This window comes from Cheilinus undulatus, linkage group 24 (genome assembly GCF_018320785.1).
Source record: "Cheilinus undulatus linkage group 24, ASM1832078v1, whole genome shotgun sequence".
NCBI lineage: Eukaryota > Metazoa > Chordata > Actinopteri > Labriformes > Labridae > Cheilinus > Cheilinus undulatus.
The window spans coordinates 13,844,725-13,861,656 of record NC_054888.1 but is presented as its reverse complement, the minus strand read 5'-3'; the positions used below and the strand labels follow the sequence as shown (position 1 = coordinate 13,861,656).

The 16,932-nt window shown below is 40.0% G+C and overlaps 2 protein-coding genes across 5 annotated transcripts; both read left to right on the top strand.

The window, feature by feature from the left end:
* The first annotated feature begins 2,320 nt into the window (after positions 1-2,320).
* On the top strand, positions 2,321-7,765 carry ccdc28a (coiled-coil domain containing 28A). The gene is made up of 6 exons (XM_041781898.1): positions 2,321-2,377; positions 2,597-2,886; positions 3,008-3,192; positions 4,734-4,888; positions 5,180-5,202; positions 6,626-7,765. The coding sequence occupies exons 2-6, from the start codon at positions 2,723-2,725 to the stop codon at positions 6,678-6,680; spliced, it is 582 nt and encodes a 193-aa protein (XP_041637832.1). The 5' UTR covers positions 2,321-2,377; positions 2,597-2,722; the 3' UTR covers positions 6,681-7,765.
* Positions 7,766-8,299: 534 nt separating this feature from the next.
* LOC121506017 (epithelial cell-transforming sequence 2 oncogene-like) lies at positions 8,300-16,285 on the top strand. 4 transcript variants are annotated; one of them, XM_041781492.1, is made up of 21 exons: positions 8,302-8,540; positions 9,176-9,288; positions 9,430-9,592; positions 9,683-9,938; positions 10,036-10,267; positions 10,350-10,485; positions 10,618-10,783; positions 11,075-11,203; positions 11,293-11,385; positions 11,673-11,879; positions 11,983-12,086; positions 12,171-12,287; positions 12,625-12,711; positions 13,147-13,256; positions 13,339-13,486; positions 13,643-13,716; positions 13,922-14,078; positions 14,186-14,251; positions 14,353-14,441; positions 15,575-15,747; positions 15,845-16,285. In XM_041781492.1, exons 1-21 carry the CDS (start codon positions 8,391-8,393, stop codon positions 15,964-15,966), a joined length of 2,892 nt encoding a protein of 963 aa, XP_041637426.1. In that variant the 5' UTR covers positions 8,302-8,390; the 3' UTR covers positions 15,967-16,285. The 4 variants fall into 4 exon arrangements, 3 of the variants coding, with proteins under 3 accessions (XP_041637428.1, XP_041637426.1, XP_041637427.1); XM_041781493.1 differs by lacking the exon at positions 8,302-8,540 and adding an exon at positions 8,823-8,913; XM_041781494.1 differs by lacking the exons at positions 15,575-15,747; positions 15,845-16,285 and adding an exon at positions 15,271-15,444 and having other exon boundaries at positions 8,301-8,540.
* Positions 16,286-16,932: the final 647 nt, after the last annotated feature.

Below are 16,932 nucleotides of genomic sequence, written 5' to 3'. Positions count from 1 at the left end.
GTAAATTCCCTCAAATGTAGGTGATAACTCCTAAAAAGTTTCATAACTGCCATTAAAATGGGCCTATTCTTTTGTTTTATTGCAACCTTTTGATGCATTGACCCTTAAGTCTTTTTAAATTTGTTTTTTAACTATTGTTATTAATTTTTTTTCGTCACATTCAAAGAAGCGTTGTCCCATCAGCAAATGAAACTTTATCTAACAGTTAAGAAACTTTACAGGTGTCTTTTATATACAGAATGAACAGTTTTGGGGCCTAAAACATTCCCTTGTGGGATGTCATAAGAAACCTTCAATCATTTACGCATGTTTGAATAATTCAAAATCTAATTCAATGAAGGTTACTTGTGACGTCACACAAGGACATGTTTCAGGCCCCAAATCTGTTCCTTTTGTATATAAAGAAGACATCTGTACAGTTTCTCAACTGTTAGATATAGTTTTATTTGCTGATGACACAACGCTTTATCAGATGAACAAAAAACAAAAATAGAAATAGTTGTAAAAGATGTTCAAACTTGTTAAGCAGACATCCACTGTATTGGACAATAAGGAATTTACAACTGGGGTATTCTTGAGTTATAAAAGCTTTTGACACCATAAATGATAGGATACTCATGATGAAACAGAAGAGATACGGAATCAGAGTGTTTGCATATCATGGTATAAATTTACCCTAATGACAGATATCATTGCGTACATGTAAATCAGTAAAATCTTACTGATTAAAGGTTTCTTGTGGTGTCCTGTAAGGATCTGTATTAAGCCCAAATCTATCCCCACTGTACACGAAAGATAAAGTTTCTCACCATTGAATTGTAGTTTGATTTGCTGATGACACAACGATTTGTTTGATAGATTTTTTTCTCAAACATGATCAAATAATAACAAAAAAAATCATAAAAATCACAAACTTAAGAAGACTTCATCGTCAATGCATCAAAAAGCAGGTATGGAACTTACTGAGGAGAATCCACTGCATTGGACAATAATGAATTTACACTTCAGGAATAACTTTGAAGAAGCACCTTTAACGGTTGTTTCTTGTAAGTCTCCTTTTTTAACTCTGCTTTTTTAAGACAAGACGGTGTTGTCAGGAACATTCATTTAGTTTATTGACAAAATAAACTGGCATTTGCCTCTTCACAAAGTCATAGCATTAGTTACAAACAGAACTAATTAAAGATATTTTCCAGTGCTTTATCTGTATTGACAAGAACCAGCAGTCCACTTAAACACATTAGACATAAAAGAGAGTCTTTCTTTACTTTGATTAAAAGTGAATAAATCAGCTATTTATGCAGCTGTGACTGGGAAAATGCCACATGAAGGCCTTAAAACAATCAGACTTTAATGCTTATTCAGTGAAAATTATTTGGTGTACACTAGTTAAAGCTTGAATGAAGTGGAAGTCAATCAGCATTTTGATCATAGTTTTTGGTTATGAAAGCACACGCTGTTAATTAAACTGAACAAGTTAGCTCTTTCAGAGTGTTTATGGGGTATTTAATTTATCAATCAGAGTAAGAGAGGTACATTATTATTAGATGCTCACTTATCGCCCTCTTGTGGTCTTTCTATAGAACAACAACTCAATCACACTAATCTGGAATGAATCTTATTTAAAATTGGCCAAAATTATTTTCAGGAGGCCCTTTGAAACTTAGGTTTGATGTACACTTGAAATAATTTCTTTCTAAGATAATTCAGGATCCTTGCAGTATTTTATTCAAGAAAACACAAATATTTTTTTTTCTGAAAAAAAACCCCCAAAACATACCGTTTACCGCAATTGTATAAAGTGTTTCAAGTGGAAACGTGCATTTTAACCAAAAAGTAAACAAACATGCCTTAGAAGGTACTGATTTGAGTTTTTTAATGGCGTATGAATGGCAGTTTGTCAGGATTCAGTCATTTTTTAAGTATTTATCACTCAGAACGTTGTTCGATTTTTATGTTTTGAATTAGGAAGACGTTAAAAATATATAAATTATCGTAAATTTAAAAAATCCAGCAATTTTGTGTTATTAGCGATATATTTTTATCTATTTTCTTTTATCTATTTTAGAGCCTTTGATGGGATGCGTTCCAATTCGTTCCACTTAGGGACCTCTATGGTTCACTATGCTTATTTCCTAAGATACATTGAAAAGCCTACGTTGATTTTTTTTGTATCAGAAAAGTTATCTTATGCCGTGCTTTAATTAATACATGTATTTTCGTAACTTTAATACTCAATTAGATTATTTTTTTCGTCGAGTTCACGACGCAGAAGTGATGCTGAAAGGAATTGGAATGCGGCCTCGGTATGATCCGTTGCGTCCCACCAAAACAGGAAGTTTTTAGAGTTTACACAGCTAGCTAACTAGCCTCGGAGGTACGTACGCATTTTTAAATGTTTCAACAAGTGCGCTGGGCGTTTACAGTATCTGCCAGTGCAACAGACGACATTACACTAGCCTGGCAGTGGCTGTGACTGAATGTGCTTTCGCTTCTATGTGTGTTTTTAAACTTAAACGGAAACTGTCAGTGGAGTCTGGAGATTAGCAGAGGAGCTAACTGGTAAGCTAACGGTCACGAACTCCTCTCGTTTCAGTCAGTGCGCTTTTTCAGCTTCAACGTTCGGTGTTGAGTAACAGCCTTTATCCGCGGTGCCAGGCGTCAGCTTGTTGTGGGGTTTGCTCTTTGTCAAGCGGAAAAGAAAGCACCGTAACATGAAGCTATGGAGGAGCGGAAGCTAAAGAGAAAGAACCCCAGGTCCTCCACCAACTCTGCGGCTCCGACTGGTGGCTCTGGCCGGAAAACGAGCACTTCCTCCGGGGGACGGCACGTCGGCTACAGCCACAACACGGGGACTCATTCCAGCCAGAAGAACAAGAGTAGGAGGTAGAAACCACACAGTTATGAGTAGCAGACACAAAAAATCAGTTATAGTGGTCAGAGTGGATCGTATGAAGATGACATAATACATTTATGACTATTTTGTGTGCTTTCTGTTTGTTCCCAGGGGAACGAGTAAAGATAAACCCAGGAATCATCAAGGCTTGGGTGCTAAAGCTAATCAGAACCAGGGTCAGGCAGCTCCAGCCATCCAGCACTCTTTTCTGACTGATGTTTCAGATGTACAGGAGATGGAGAATGGTCTGCTCAGCCTCCTAAATGACTTCCACTCAGGGAAACTACAAGCATTTGGTAAGTTTGCCCTTTTGTTTGTAATTATTATCCTTCACTTTAGCAGGGAGACTCACTAAAATCAATGTCTCTTTAAGAGGGGTACCCTGCAGCAAAACAAGAACAACATAAAAACAAGTTTAAACAGAATAAACACGTGCCTTATGAAACAGTAGGGGCAGCTTAGCTGTCATTTGAGGATTATCCCACACAATGGGTGCAGTAACAATAAAGCCGACTTTCCCCTTTCAGTCCTAAATCTTGGTATTTTCAAAGTGATCCATTATTAAGATCTGTTTGCATGGCTTGAGTTGTTTGTAAACAGAGTACCCAGGTGAGGAGGGAGCTACTGTAGGTTGTTTCTAGGGGTGAGGGAGTTTCGCAGTGTCATGTACATCAGTGGTTCTCAACTTTGGGGTCGCGAGATACTGAGGGGGGGTCACCAGTTGCCCTAAAATCACAGAACATTTTTTAAATATACTGTTGCAACTTTACACCAATTTTGTCAAAATTGTTACCGCATTTCATTATTTTTTCCACCAATTTTAACACATTTTTACCTTTTAGCATCTCTTTTGTCAGTTTTAAACTCTTTCCACCCCTTTTTTCTGCCTGTTTTTGCCTCTTCTAAATCAATTGTTGACACTTAAGCTTAATGTTGTCTCTGTTGACCTATCATTGCTACGACTAACCCCTTTTAACCACTTTATGTACTCAATTTTTCCCATTTTAACCCCATTTTACCATTTGATATGCCCATTTTTGCTAGTTTAACTAATTTCTGCCAGTATCTGCCTATTTTTTCGTTCTCAGTTAACCCATTTTTGCCAAAATAATGCAATTTTAGCCACATTCTTACTCCTTTTTACCACTATCTATGCCCATTTTTGCCACTTTAACTCATTCTTTGCCATTTTTATCTAAGTTTTGCCACTTCTAAACCATTTCTGCTACTTTTAAAATCCAATTTCACCACCTTTTCCACCATTTTTTCCCATTATTAACCCATTGTAGCATATCTAAAAATATTTTAAATATGAAATATGGATATCACAGCTTAACTTTACAATGGATCATGGTTTTGCTGACCTCCATGGGCCCCCAGTTTGGCTGGGCACTAGAAAGCTCTCCCCTTCATCCCCCTTTATGGACGGCCTTGTCTGCATATGGCTGTTCTTGAATGTGCATGGCTGTGTTCAACCACCTTCAGGTACAGTGGGGGTCCGTGTCTCTGGCACCTTTATTTTGGGGGCACAGGCGGAAAAGTTTGAGAACCCTGGGTGTTAATAACAGAATACTGTGTTACTTTCTATGCTGGCCTTAAGATGATCACAATGATGAGTCCACAATCTGTCACATGTAATAAAACAAAGCTGAAAGGGGATGTCACGTTGTCTCAGAAAGCTGAAAACAAGCTTGTGCAACTTCACACAACCAGAGAATAATCCCATAGATCTGGATGAGCGCATAAAGATAATGTACTAATTCATTTGAAAAGTTGAGCGCTCTGTCCGACAGTTAAATCAGCTGACACCTGATCATGTTTGCTTACTTTCTGCCAGGTAATGAGTGCTCCATTGGCCAGATGGAGCATGTGAGAGAGATGCAGGAGAAGTTGGCTCGATTGCACTTTGACCTTTACAGTGAGGTGGACACAATGCCGGAGGACCAGAGGAAGATGGCCTGTGACACCAACATGGACAAATTACTTCTTAATGTAAGATTGCAGTCATTAAATCATAATAATTCTGACCTTTTCCTGCATTGACTTGTTTTTAGTTTATGGTTTATTATTACACTGATCCACAGTTTTGCTAATGCTTCTACACATCCACATATCTGTTTCAATCCTATTTTGTTGTGATGTCCTGGTTTAATCTGTTCATTGATCTGCTAATTCTCTGTACAAGTTGAAAACTATTAGTCTCAGCTACATGTTTAACAGGAAAAGCCCTACCTTAATTTAAGCTGTGATTTATAATGTGATCAAAATGCTTTTTTTTTTCAGCTTGAGGAGCTGAGTTCGTCTATGTATCCTTTCAAAAATGTAGAAGCCTGGACCTTTTTCCAAAGGATGTAAAGTACAACTACTTACTCCAAAGCCAAAAAAGTTGGCACAGTGATCTGTAATCCTTTTCAACCTCAATTTAATACAGCAAAAAGACTAAATATCCAATGTTCAAAGTGCTACATGTTTTTGCAGATATACATATATTCTGATGTCAGATGCCTGCATGTTAAAAACATTACATTAAACACTGTACCTGAAGGTTGGTGAACACAGCCATGCACATTCAAGAATAGTCATATGGAGACAAGGCTGTCCATAAAGGGGGGATAAAGGGGAGAGCTTTCTAGTGCCCAGCCAAACTGGGGGCTCATGGAGGTCAGCACAACCATGGTCCATGGTAAAGTTAAGCTGTGATATCCATATTTTATATTTCACATTAAAAAATAACCACTCCTATCAAAGAAACAAATATCTTTTTTAATCATTTGTGTAGTAAATAGCTTTCTCAAAAAATGTAAATCCCCTTTGTAAAAAAAAAAATAATTAAAATTGTTTAAATGGCAAAAAATTGTGAAAAGGTGTGGAAATTGGTTAAAAGTGAAAAAAAGCAAATAAAAATGGCAAAAATCTGTTATAGTGGCAAAATGGGCATAAATAGTAGTAAAAGAGAGTTAAAAAGTGGCTGGAATGTCTTTAAATTGGCAAAAATGGGTGGAAATGTGGTGAAATGGGATAAAAAATTGATATAAACTGGCCAAAAAGGGTTAACTGAGAAAGAAAAAAATAGGTAGATATTCGCAGAAATTGGTTAAACTAGCAAAAATGGGCATATCAAATGGTGAAATGTTGTTAAAACGGGTAAAAAGGGGTGAATAGTTGCAATAATGGGTCTTACTTTTTTTAGGGCAACTGGAGACCTCCTTTCAGTGTCTCACGTCCTCCAGGGGGGTCCCAACCCCAAGATTGAGAACCACTGATCTAGAGGAAGTCTTTTCAGGCATGTCCCTTCTTATTTAGATACAACAATGTTAGGCTGGTTTTGCACAAGTTACAACAGCTTGGCTTCACAGTAAAAGAGTGAAGGCACTGGACTGGTCTCCATGCAGTACAGTTCAATTCAACAGTTAGTGTCTTCAGCCCCCAGACTCCCAGAGAGGTTTGTCTGAACAAAAAGCTATACAACACCGTGGTAAAAATGCTTCTGTCCCAACTAATTTGGAACACATTGTGTGCATTAAATTCAGAATGTCTATGTTGCCAAAAACTGTAGAGATTATCAGTTTGAGCATTAAATTTCTTGACTTTTTGCTGTTTTCAGTTGACTATAAGTTGAAAAGGGCTTGCAAATCCCTGCATCCCAGTTTATATGGGACACCACTTTCCTCAGTGTTGCCTGTCCTTCCAGCACTCTTCTCGCTCTCCTTAACCGTCCTACTTTACCAGTCAGAAACTAAACCTCGCCGACTCCCAGGACATCCCGAGGACTGCCAGCATGTGAATTTCTTTCCTCTTCTCCACTCCATCTCACCTGAATGTTTTCTTTACGCCACCTGGAGGAGCTGCAGTGAATAAGGGGGGCTTGAAGCAATGTATCTCTTAAGTATTGAGGCAGAAAAGCCTGTGACTTCACCAGCGTTTCCTGCACTTGCAGGTGGAGGGATTTATTGTAAGATGTCCCAAACAGGTATGCACTGAAAGTATTATTTTAGTGGCAAGTGCTAAATGCAGTGGTTAATTTTAAATAGGAATAGCTTTAAATAAATGTGAAAAACCAGACATTCTCATTTATATTAGAATCAGAGAGAAGGCAATATATGATCTGTGGTGTTTCATGTCTGGAATTGCTTGTTTTAACTTTAATTTCCAAACTGCAGTGTATGGCTAACCAAAGTTACACATGTATTTAAGCTCCTTCTTTGCACTTTGTTGCATCTAATGTCAAAGTCGATCAATGTCTGTAACCTTACAAACTAAAGACTTGGAGCTAAAATGATAAAAGTAAAGATACAGTGTCAGAGTAGAGCTTAAACAAACTTGTATTTTGTCTTTGAGACACTAAAAACTTAACACAATATCTCCTTGTAAAATTAATTTACAATATAATTGGCTAAAAACAATCATTTAAAGCATAGATTCTGCGCTGTATGAAACCCTGTTCATAACCTTTGTGTATGTTTGTCCTGGCCCATGTGAGAGGCCTACTATCACCTCCAACACGTCGCTCAGTGTTGAATCTTTTTGCACATTTTCATGCACTGCACATTATCACGGCTGCGTTGGATTGATGCTGGAGGGCGAAGAATCCAAATGTTGACATCACAAACATGCCTTAATTTTTTGATTTAATCATTTTTGCCTTATCGGTTCTTAATCTTTAACCAATTTACATAGATCATGTTGATTTTAGGGTTCAGATTGTGTTTTTAAAGATAATATATAATCATCCAATGATGCTGCTTTGATTGTAAATCCTACTGTATTTTATCACTTCTTATTATAACTGTTTTTTGGAGGGTGTGTTTTAAAGTGTTTTAGCTGTTTGGTGGTTTTATTTTTATTGACTTAATAAATGTGTTGTCTGAATTCCCTGGCTGTGGTTTCTTTGTTTTTCAATATTTGCTAAAAGGGCTCAAATGAAAGGTCAGAGAGTGGGGGAATTATGCTGGAAAAGCCGCAATTTCAACCAGAATGAACTCGCTAATCCTCTTCATGACCTGTCTTTCTGTTACGTAATTTTTTGTTTTTGCATCACAAGTTAACCCATTGTCGGCTGCATCATTTCTGAGGATTTTAATGCATATACACGTTTTTTTTTTTTGGCCTTTTATGTTGATGATTGTGGGCTTATTGGATAATCCTACTAGAAGATACTTTAATATTATGTGGGTTTTTTGTGTACATCTTAAAAAGTCAGATTTCTGAGTTTTTTGGGAATTTTTACAGGTCATTCTAATATATTGAAGTTACACATTTCTCCATTAATCCTCTTACTTTAACATAACTTGTCAGTATTATTGACCTGTTTGCTGACAACCCTTCAGTCCATGCTGTAACTTATTCATGAGCTGTGTGAAGGAATGTGCACATCCTTTGTTGATGCGTCTCTAGGGAGACAGAGTAGGGAGCACAGCAGCAATCTTCATCTGACCGTCAGAGGGATTTTAAACAGGAATGGACGACTTTTCTTGAGGAGTATCAACGTGGGATTATGGAGACGAGCCTGAAGTCGACCCCTCACTCGGTGAAGCGGTGGCAGCTCAGCGGGACGGACTATGAGCCGCAGCAGGTTCTAAAACAGCGTGCTGAGACCCTCTTCAGCTCCTGGACCCCCTTGAACAACAAGAGCAGCAACTTTCAGGTCAGGAAAAACAAGACGAACAACATGTCTAAAACAAGAAACTAACTTTAGGCGCCATTGCAGTTTTTCAATCAACCGCTAGATGGCGGTACTGTCTCGTTTGTACAATGCCTCCACATATACCACACTAAAGTTTCAAACAATTCGCTAAACAGCTCTGTTTTAAGCGATAATATGAATAAGTGACTTTAAAATAGACATTTATGTATATTTTTTATACAACTTACCCACTAATGATTCAATTAAAGAGGTAAGAAGACTAGATATATGCTTGTAATCCAGCATTGAGTGGTACTGCTTCATCCATTGATACAACCCACCCCGAAACCACCGAAGAAGACAGCATAGAAAATTAGCTTATGGAGCATGAAAGGTACATTTGACAAATGTCGTCTTAAAAGCTACTTTTATATTTTTATGCGTTTTACGACACCATATTTGATGTTTCTCGGTGTAGCAAGTTAATTTTACCTCTTAAGTGTAATTTTTCAACTTCACAGTCATTAAAAACAGGTGCTGGGCGCCATGACGGTTATGGTCTCGCGCTCCAAAAGCCGTTGTCCTCAACGGTTCAAATTCGGCCTATGGCTCCTCTAAAATGTGACCAAAACTACTACTTTGGCGTCTTTTTCCAGTTGTTTGAGGAGAGGATGAACCTTGTACTGCACTGGTTTGATCTGTGGACTGACAGACAGCGGAAACAACTCCTGTACTCGCTGCTAGACCGCTGCAGCAAATCACAGCTCAAGTAAGGGCCTTGTCTACCCCTTTAATTGTCTACTTTTCTCCTCATAATAATGAAATTTATGCAGACATTGTTGCCTTGTATTGTCTGTTCTTGAAAGTCAGACTAGCAGGCTAAAAATGCAAATATCTGACATTTGGGCAGGTATTGTCGGGATTTGCTGATTGAGTCTGTTCCTGTGACTCAAGTGGACTTCACCGTGGTGTTGCCACGCTTCCTGTCTCTGTATGTGATGTCTTTCCTGTCCCCTCGTGACCTCTGCTCAGCCGCACAAGTCAGCTGGCACTGGAGGGTCCTTGCTGAACAGGTACAAAGAAGCATTTTCAATCTAAACGCTAGATGATTTGAAAGGTTTAAAGGTTTTGTTCTGCTTTCTCTTTTGTCTTTCTTGACATAGGACTGTCTCTGGGCCGACCGCTGCATCCGAAGAGGCTGGTTCCTACCCTACACTCCTTCAGACAGGGAATACGGAGCATGGAAGAGCCACTACGTCTCCTGTGTCTCCTCTCTGGACTGGCTAACTCCTCGAGAGGCAGCTGAGCAGTATGGGACGCTCAACCAACAAAGCACAGGGGTGACAGAGGAGGAGGAAGAGAGGAACAAGGAGAGGAGAATCAGGCAGATGATCAGGGACAAACTGCAGGAGGAGAAGAGTAAGAGGAAGTAGCACCACCTACTGATAGATATCAATTTGGTCTAGGTGTAGCGTCCTCTTGTGACGTTTCATACCAAAATCCTTGACTTTTGCAGGAGAATCTATACGAACGAGGAGAGCTTGGGGCAGCAACACAAAGCTCGATGGAGCCAAAGGTGGAAGAAACCAGACATGTAGGTCAAGAATTGGTCTTTCTAGCTCTTGGCCCTCCCTTCCCTGGCGTCAAGGAACTGTTGGGTCTCCCAGACTCAGTCTCAGCCTGGACGATGGACATCATATGTCTGCGTTTCCAAGCCTGGAGAGAGCACCAGCCTCCAGTGCAAGCAGGTGAGCCCCCACTTGTAATAAAATATGAATGTCTATTGCATCATCTTTCTCATTCAGTTCTGGCTTTTTTGTCTTGCGTCAGCACAAGAGTGAGCAAAGCCAGTGGAACTTTATCCTCCTTCACCTTTAGACCTGCACTCCCACAAGCAGCCCCCCACATCCACCACCCTGTCCCCCCTCTGCTACTGCTGATGTCCAGCAGAATCCCAGCCTACGAGGTAACATAAAGCTTTAAATCGCCGTATATTTCTGACAAGCCAGTAGGGGGTAAAACACAATACTGTTGCTGTAAAAGGGAAATATCACAGTGGGACAATGAACTTTAATATCTCTCACTACGCTCCATTTAGCTGCTGCTGAGCGGTGCGAAGGCTGGAGTGATCGTGGTTCTGTACGACCACAGAGGGACTCTCTCTGCTCTGTTAACCCAGGCTGAGAGGGCTGTTTCTGGGCAGAGAGTTCAGAGGCTGGGCCTGCTAGCTCCTGGAGTAACGGAGGAAATCAATCTGCTTCATGGTGGGAATGAATAATACTTTGTATCTGCATGATTGGAAATGCTGTCCTAAGTTTACTGTATCTCTCAGAATACAGGAATACATCTGCTGAAGCTATTACAGTACATGGCTCATTTTTAATAGTATAGATAGTTTGTCTAGTATGCCCACAATCAACAGTCTTTTAACTACTAATGAAATAACAAAAACAAAATTCTATTTAAAACAAATTTCCCCTTTTTTATTAAAAGGGTGGAGGATTTCAGTAAACTTCAACTTCTGCAAATATACTGTCAAACCTCTTGTATACCAGGCTGTAGCCTTTCAGAGAGGACACTTCTCACCCCTGACCACAGAGAATTCTGGGAAAAACTGTCTGGCTGGGTTGCACCACCAGAGGACGGAGGAGGGATTGATATCTTCTCTCCACTGGCTGCATCAGGTGAGTTGACAGAGATGCAAAAACTCTTCTCTTACATGTGTTTTCAGAATTTTTTTTGCCTGTTTTGACATCTTCCTCTCTCTCCTCAGCGTCAGGATTGGCCCTCATGCAGAATCTCTCTACTTTAACCGGTCAGGAGGTGAAAGCACCAATGGGTTTTGGGACTGGAAGCTTTCAGAATAGTAAGCCACACATTCACACATGCCTGACTCAACTGAAAGGTGCATTTCTATGGTCTCAGAACTGCCACAGTTTATGGTCTTATTATTGAATATCACCAAGAGAATCAAACAAACCAACAGAGGGAAAATAGGAGAGGAGAGGAGGGAGAATATCATGGATATGTATTTAGATTTAACCGTTTTTTGAAGGCTTTCAACCTTTGATTTCTTAAGGACATACTACAAAGTGCAAAAGCAGGCTGAACCATCAAGTAAAGTTTTAAAAATTGTCCTTTTTTCCCCCCGAGTCTTGAGTGAGTGGTCTGATGGCAGCATAAGCACCGGACTCTGCAACCAGCATTCAAACACCCCTGCTCTGCACTATGTACATGAGAGTGTCCTGCAGAGCTGGTGCAGACAGGCTCAGTGGATGGAGGAGGCTCTGGGTGACCTAAGGAACCACCTGGGACCACATCTACAGCAGGCCAGCCTGCAGGCCAGGGGCCGCGCTCTGGGTAGGCTCCACGCATGCAGACTTAGCCAGTGGCAGGTTGAAACAGCAGCCTGCATACTGAGTGTCGTGTAAACTTCCTAAAGAGTCTGATGATGTGTTTATAGGTCGTTTTGTGTGGGAGGAGATCTGCCTGGAGGAGCGATGTGTGTCCAAGGAAGTGAAGGAGGCTCTGACTGAGGGGCTCGCTGCAATCACAAGACAGCGAGAGGTGGGATCACTGTGAGAAGAAGTTTGTCAGCACATATCCAGCAAATAAAAGCAATAAAGTTGCTCACGGTCTCTTTGTTTTTAGCCCAGACCTGTGGAGTTTCTTGCCTTCTTTCTAAAGAAATGGAGTGAGGAGACGGAGAGAGAAGAGGACAACTGGAGCTCACAGGGTGGCCTCTTTTCTATTCCTGAGCAACCAGAGGTTGGTGGGATATGAACCTGTCCTCACTTTATGGTGCACTCTCTCAGGCATAAACCTCCTGACTCCAGCACATTCAGTAGGTCTCGCTGCCACTCCTTTAGCCTAAATTACTTAATAACAAATCACAGTTGTCAGAGAAATGCTTGATATACAGTATAATATAATATAATCTCACAGCCATGTGATACAGATAGCTACCACTTTTACCACAGATAAAAACTTATTTAAAGTGTTTTATCTGGGTTGGTTACGCAGACTGGCAACAGTACATGGGCTGCAAATAATGGCAAGAGGACTCAACAACACTGCTTGCTCATTTTCTTCTTTCTCTCTTCAGATGGCTGTAGATTGGAGAGGTGCAGTTGCCAGAGAGCTGCACCACAGCGAGGGTGTTTATTTGGGGAGACTAGGTGCAGTGTTGAAGGTACTTTCTGTATATTGGAACTTGATTATTACTGATTATTACTCAAGGAATTGATTTGTGTGCATCCACCCCTTTTCGACCTCAGTTATTCTTATGTAAAACAAAGGTTTACCGTAACAGGAATGATCAATTCTTACCTGATGACAATCCCAAACCAGAGCTTTTAACACGCAAACATGGTGTTTGACTGTTTTAGATGCTGAAACCCTCTGATAATGCATACATATTTGGCCAATTTAGCAAACTAAGGAGACATAACTTTTTATTTGTTTTGTTTTAGAAGTGAATCAAACTTCTGCAGCAGCTTGGCCTGTTTTTTTCACCATTTTGATTTGATTCTAGTGAAGAAGAAGTTTACTTTAATATCCATGCAAAGAAGAAAACTATCTGAATTCAGAGAAATTTAAAAAAATCTGTTCTTCCTTTGAACAAAAGGTGTACAAGGATCCTCTGACAGCAGCTCTCAACTCCAACAGAGCCATTCTCAGCTTCGCCGACATCCACATAATCCTCAGCCCTGTCGCACAAATACTAGAGCTAAACAAGTACACACAAACTTCCAAGTATCTTTGTCTTGTTTTCTATATGTGTAGAAAACCTGATGATATGTTGTTTTATTTGTTTCAGGGAGTTTCAGGCTGATTTAGAAGCCAGGCTTCTGCAGTGGGGAGCAGAGAAGTGTGTTGGAGACGTTTTGGTAAAACTCTGCTCGAAGCTGAGAGTCTACACCAACTACCTCAACAACTACACAACTGCCCTCCGCACAATCGACAAGGTAGAGCCAATGACTGAGTCACCTAAAGCTTCATTTTTTTTTCAATTTTACATCTTAATTGTAGTTTTTTCTTGTTGGAGTTTAATCAAAAGCCATCTTTATTGCAGAAAAGTATGCTATATATTCATGTAGGTGAAAAATGTGTTTTTGTGTCAGTGCAGGGAGACCAAGCCTCCGTTTCGGGCGTTCCTGAAAAGAGCAGACAGAACTCTTGCCACACACATGCTGAGGTATCAGCACAAGCAAAAACACTTGCTTCCACACACTGCAACATGTACAGCCTGGGCTAATTTCCAATATCCAATCTTGGGATGTTTAAAATACATGCAAATGCACAGGAAACAGTTAAATATTTACTTTGTTTTGTGTATTTTCTGCTGCAGTTGAACTAGAAGTCATTAGTTCATTACTTAACCAATCCTGATTGTAACCTAGCCTGCAGGAGCTTCTGTTGTGTCCTGTTTGGAGAATACAGGAGTACGTGACTCTCCTTCAAGCTCTCTCCGTGCACACACCGCCGGGACATCCTGACCACACACACCTCCCCTTCGCCCTCGACTCCATGCTGCGATTCAGAGAATTCATCCAGAAGGTAGCACTGAAGCTGTACTTTAAATACTGAAGCGTTAACTGCGTTGAGTTTGTATATAATGTAATTAAAGTTTGGATGTCCTTTTTTTTTTTTTTTTTTTTTTTTAGCTGAAGCAAAACTCAGAGAGAGACAGGCTGTTGGAGGAGACACAGCAGATGATCCAGGGCTGTCCGGTAAAAACAGAGCTTCTTCTCTCAACTTAAAAACACTCTTAAATACCAAGAACCACTGCAGTTTAACTCCTATAACTATTGTGATTTTTCTGTGTATGTAGAACCTCAGTGAAGGAAACAGGCAGCTGATAACAACTCAGGAAGCCACTTTGCTCAGGAGTCCTGATGAACAGATTCCAGACTCTCTCAGGTAAAAACCACAGTGATTGAAAACTGCTCCTGGTGAGATATTCAAGGCTCAGCGCTTCTTTTTGATAACAGACAAGGTATACACTGTGTTCCAAGTGTGTGTTAATTTTTTTCCTAAATAGTGTATATAATTGGCAGTCAATAGGACTTTTCATTCTTCAACAATTCTATTATAATCTGGATTTGTTTGAAAAGTTACCAATGATGACAATGGCATTTTTTGGCAAATTAACTTAAAATGCAGTGACTGAAAACAGAAATCTGTAATTTTTATGAAATCAAAAACATCTTTACAGATCCAGTTCCTTATTAAAATAGGAGCCCTTCTTCGATACCACCTTAACAACTCTCTCATCCATTAACTTGTGAGTCCATGTTTAGTTTCTGCCTGAATTTTCTTTGAGGATGCCAGAATTGCCTTCCAGAGCTGCTGTTTTGAGCTTAACTGCCATCCACCCTCATAGAGCTTCATTCTAAGGATGATCCACAGGTTCCCATAGGGAAAATGAAAATGTCACAGTTCTTCTTTTTGTACCATGTCAGGAAATGGGCAGTTAGGAGCTCTGCACATTTTGTCAAGGTCATTTTGACACCTTCAGGCACCTTAAAGGAGCCTACCAACTCACTTCCTATGAATGAATCATGAAACACGGGATGAGGTGTTAAACTGCCCGTTGTGCCAGTAAGGTGGTATGCACTTAACTGAGGGTTTCCTTGATGTTAAGAGTGTCATTTGGGGTGCATCTCAGATATGGATGGATGTAAGTTTGGGACACATCATCAGTAGTGTACCTTTGAGTCATAGGGTGTTTTGTCCTTTTAAACACTAGACACCCTCATCATGTATGATTCCAGCCCAAAACATCACTCCACCACTTCCTCTGTGACGTTGCAGCCTTGCTGGGATATGGTGGCAACCATCCAGAACTCCATCCATCTGGGCCATCCAGTGTAATGGTCCTTATGGATGGAGTAGTTTGGAAGACAGTGTAGTTGTTGTGATGGTGGGAGATTCAGAATTCCAACGGTAAACACGTTACTAAAATAGCAATGTGGCTATCACATACTAATGTTTCCATTAATGGTTTGACTGAACAAAGTCATTGTGTTTATTCTGTCTGCTCGTATGATCAGGACTTATGAGCATGTCTCTGATGTCGGCCTCTTCCTCTTCAACGATGCGCTTGTCCTGACGCGCCGAAACGTCCATCACACGCCATTCATGCTGTCACATCAGAGCACCCACACTTTCCTGGCCTCTGTAGCTCTATCCAGCCTGGCGGTCAGAGAGACCATGCATTCACGCTGTGAGTTTCTGTATACATTATCAGTTATTTGAGTTTATAATCATGAATGTCGTTGACTTGGTCTGAAAGTTACTGGATCGCTCATGTTTCTCTGCAGATGTGAGTCACTCCTTCGTCCTAGACGGTCCACGTCGCTCGTGGGTTTGTTCTACAGAGAGAGCAGAAGAAAGAGAGCACTTCCTGTCTGTGCTGCGTTCGGCCATAAGGTCGGCTCTGTGAGGACGCCAGCAGGCGCCAGTGTGAAGACAACAGCAGCAGGATGAGAGGAGGTTTGGACACCACTGGACACAAACATTTCACATAAAACTGACTTAAAGTTCCTGTGAGGAACTTTTGGGATGCGTTGGATTTGGCGACTCCTGTTGACATAGTGGGATGATTCTGTTTTTCACATGTGTAAGTATTGTCTTAAAAATCTCATCCTTACTCTAAACTGCGACTTAATGGATCATGGCGTGGAAGAAATTGAAAAAAAAAGGATGTGCTAATAATCACCTAATATGACTTGTACTCTGCAGCAGACATTAAAAAAGAACTAAAAAATAATCAGTGATCTCTGGGATTATCTTGTCTGTTTTTTTTTTAGCTAAAAAAAACCCATCAGTATTAATTTCAGCCAGTTTCATCACCACATTAAAACTCCTGACGAGATTCGGATTTAAGAAATTTCAAGATGTACAATAGCACTACTGAGTGTCTCACATTAAATTTAAAAGTATCTAGAAGTAATTTTTTCTTACTTTTATAAATTTATAGACGCAGTATTTGGAAGATATTTGTGACTTTGTTGTACTGTATATCTCAATTATTATTTAGGTGTGAAATATAGAGTTTTGAGAGTCAACATTGTGATTGCAATGCAATTGCACAGGCATATTGTAAGAAACAAGTGGAGAGAAAATTTCTTATCGTGTCATGGAAGAACATTGCTATGAAACAGTGCTCCTCAACCTTTATCTCAACATTACTTGTGTCTAAGAAAAGCTGAGCCTACATGAAAAAAGAAAGTGCTACATTGCTGTCTAAAATAAACCTTGATTTAGGATTGCAAGAGCCCTAACAAGGCCTTCGTTGTGCACAATGTTGCTATACATCCAATGTGGCCATTATTTTGTATTTCTACTACTTTCCTCAGAACTTTAAAAAATATATATATTTAAAAAAGCAAAAAATGGGAAAATAGTT

Bases quoted from the DNA above. Each gene is read 5' to 3' on its own strand.
- ccdc28a (XM_041781898.1), top strand. From the start codon at position 2,723: ATGGAGGAGCGGAAGCTAAAGAGAAAGAACCCCAGGTCCTCCACCAAC. The intron at 2,887-3,007 runs GTAGAAACCACA...GTTTGTTCCCAG, and splicing joins CAGAAGAACAAGAGTAGGAG to GGGAACGAGTAAAGATAAAC. The intron at 3,193-4,733 runs GTAAGTTTGCCC...ACTTTCTGCCAG, and splicing joins AGGGAAACTACAAGCATTTG to GTAATGAGTGCTCCATTGGC.
- LOC121506017 (XM_041781492.1), top strand. From the start codon at position 8,391: ATGGAGACGAGCCTGAAGTCGACCCCTCACTCGGTGAAGCGGTGGCAG. The intron at 12,288-12,624 runs GTTGGTGGGATA...TTCTCTCTTCAG, and splicing joins CTATTCCTGAGCAACCAGAG to ATGGCTGTAGATTGGAGAGG. The intron at 12,712-13,146 runs GTACTTTCTGTA...TTTGAACAAAAG, and splicing joins GACTAGGTGCAGTGTTGAAG to GTGTACAAGGATCCTCTGAC.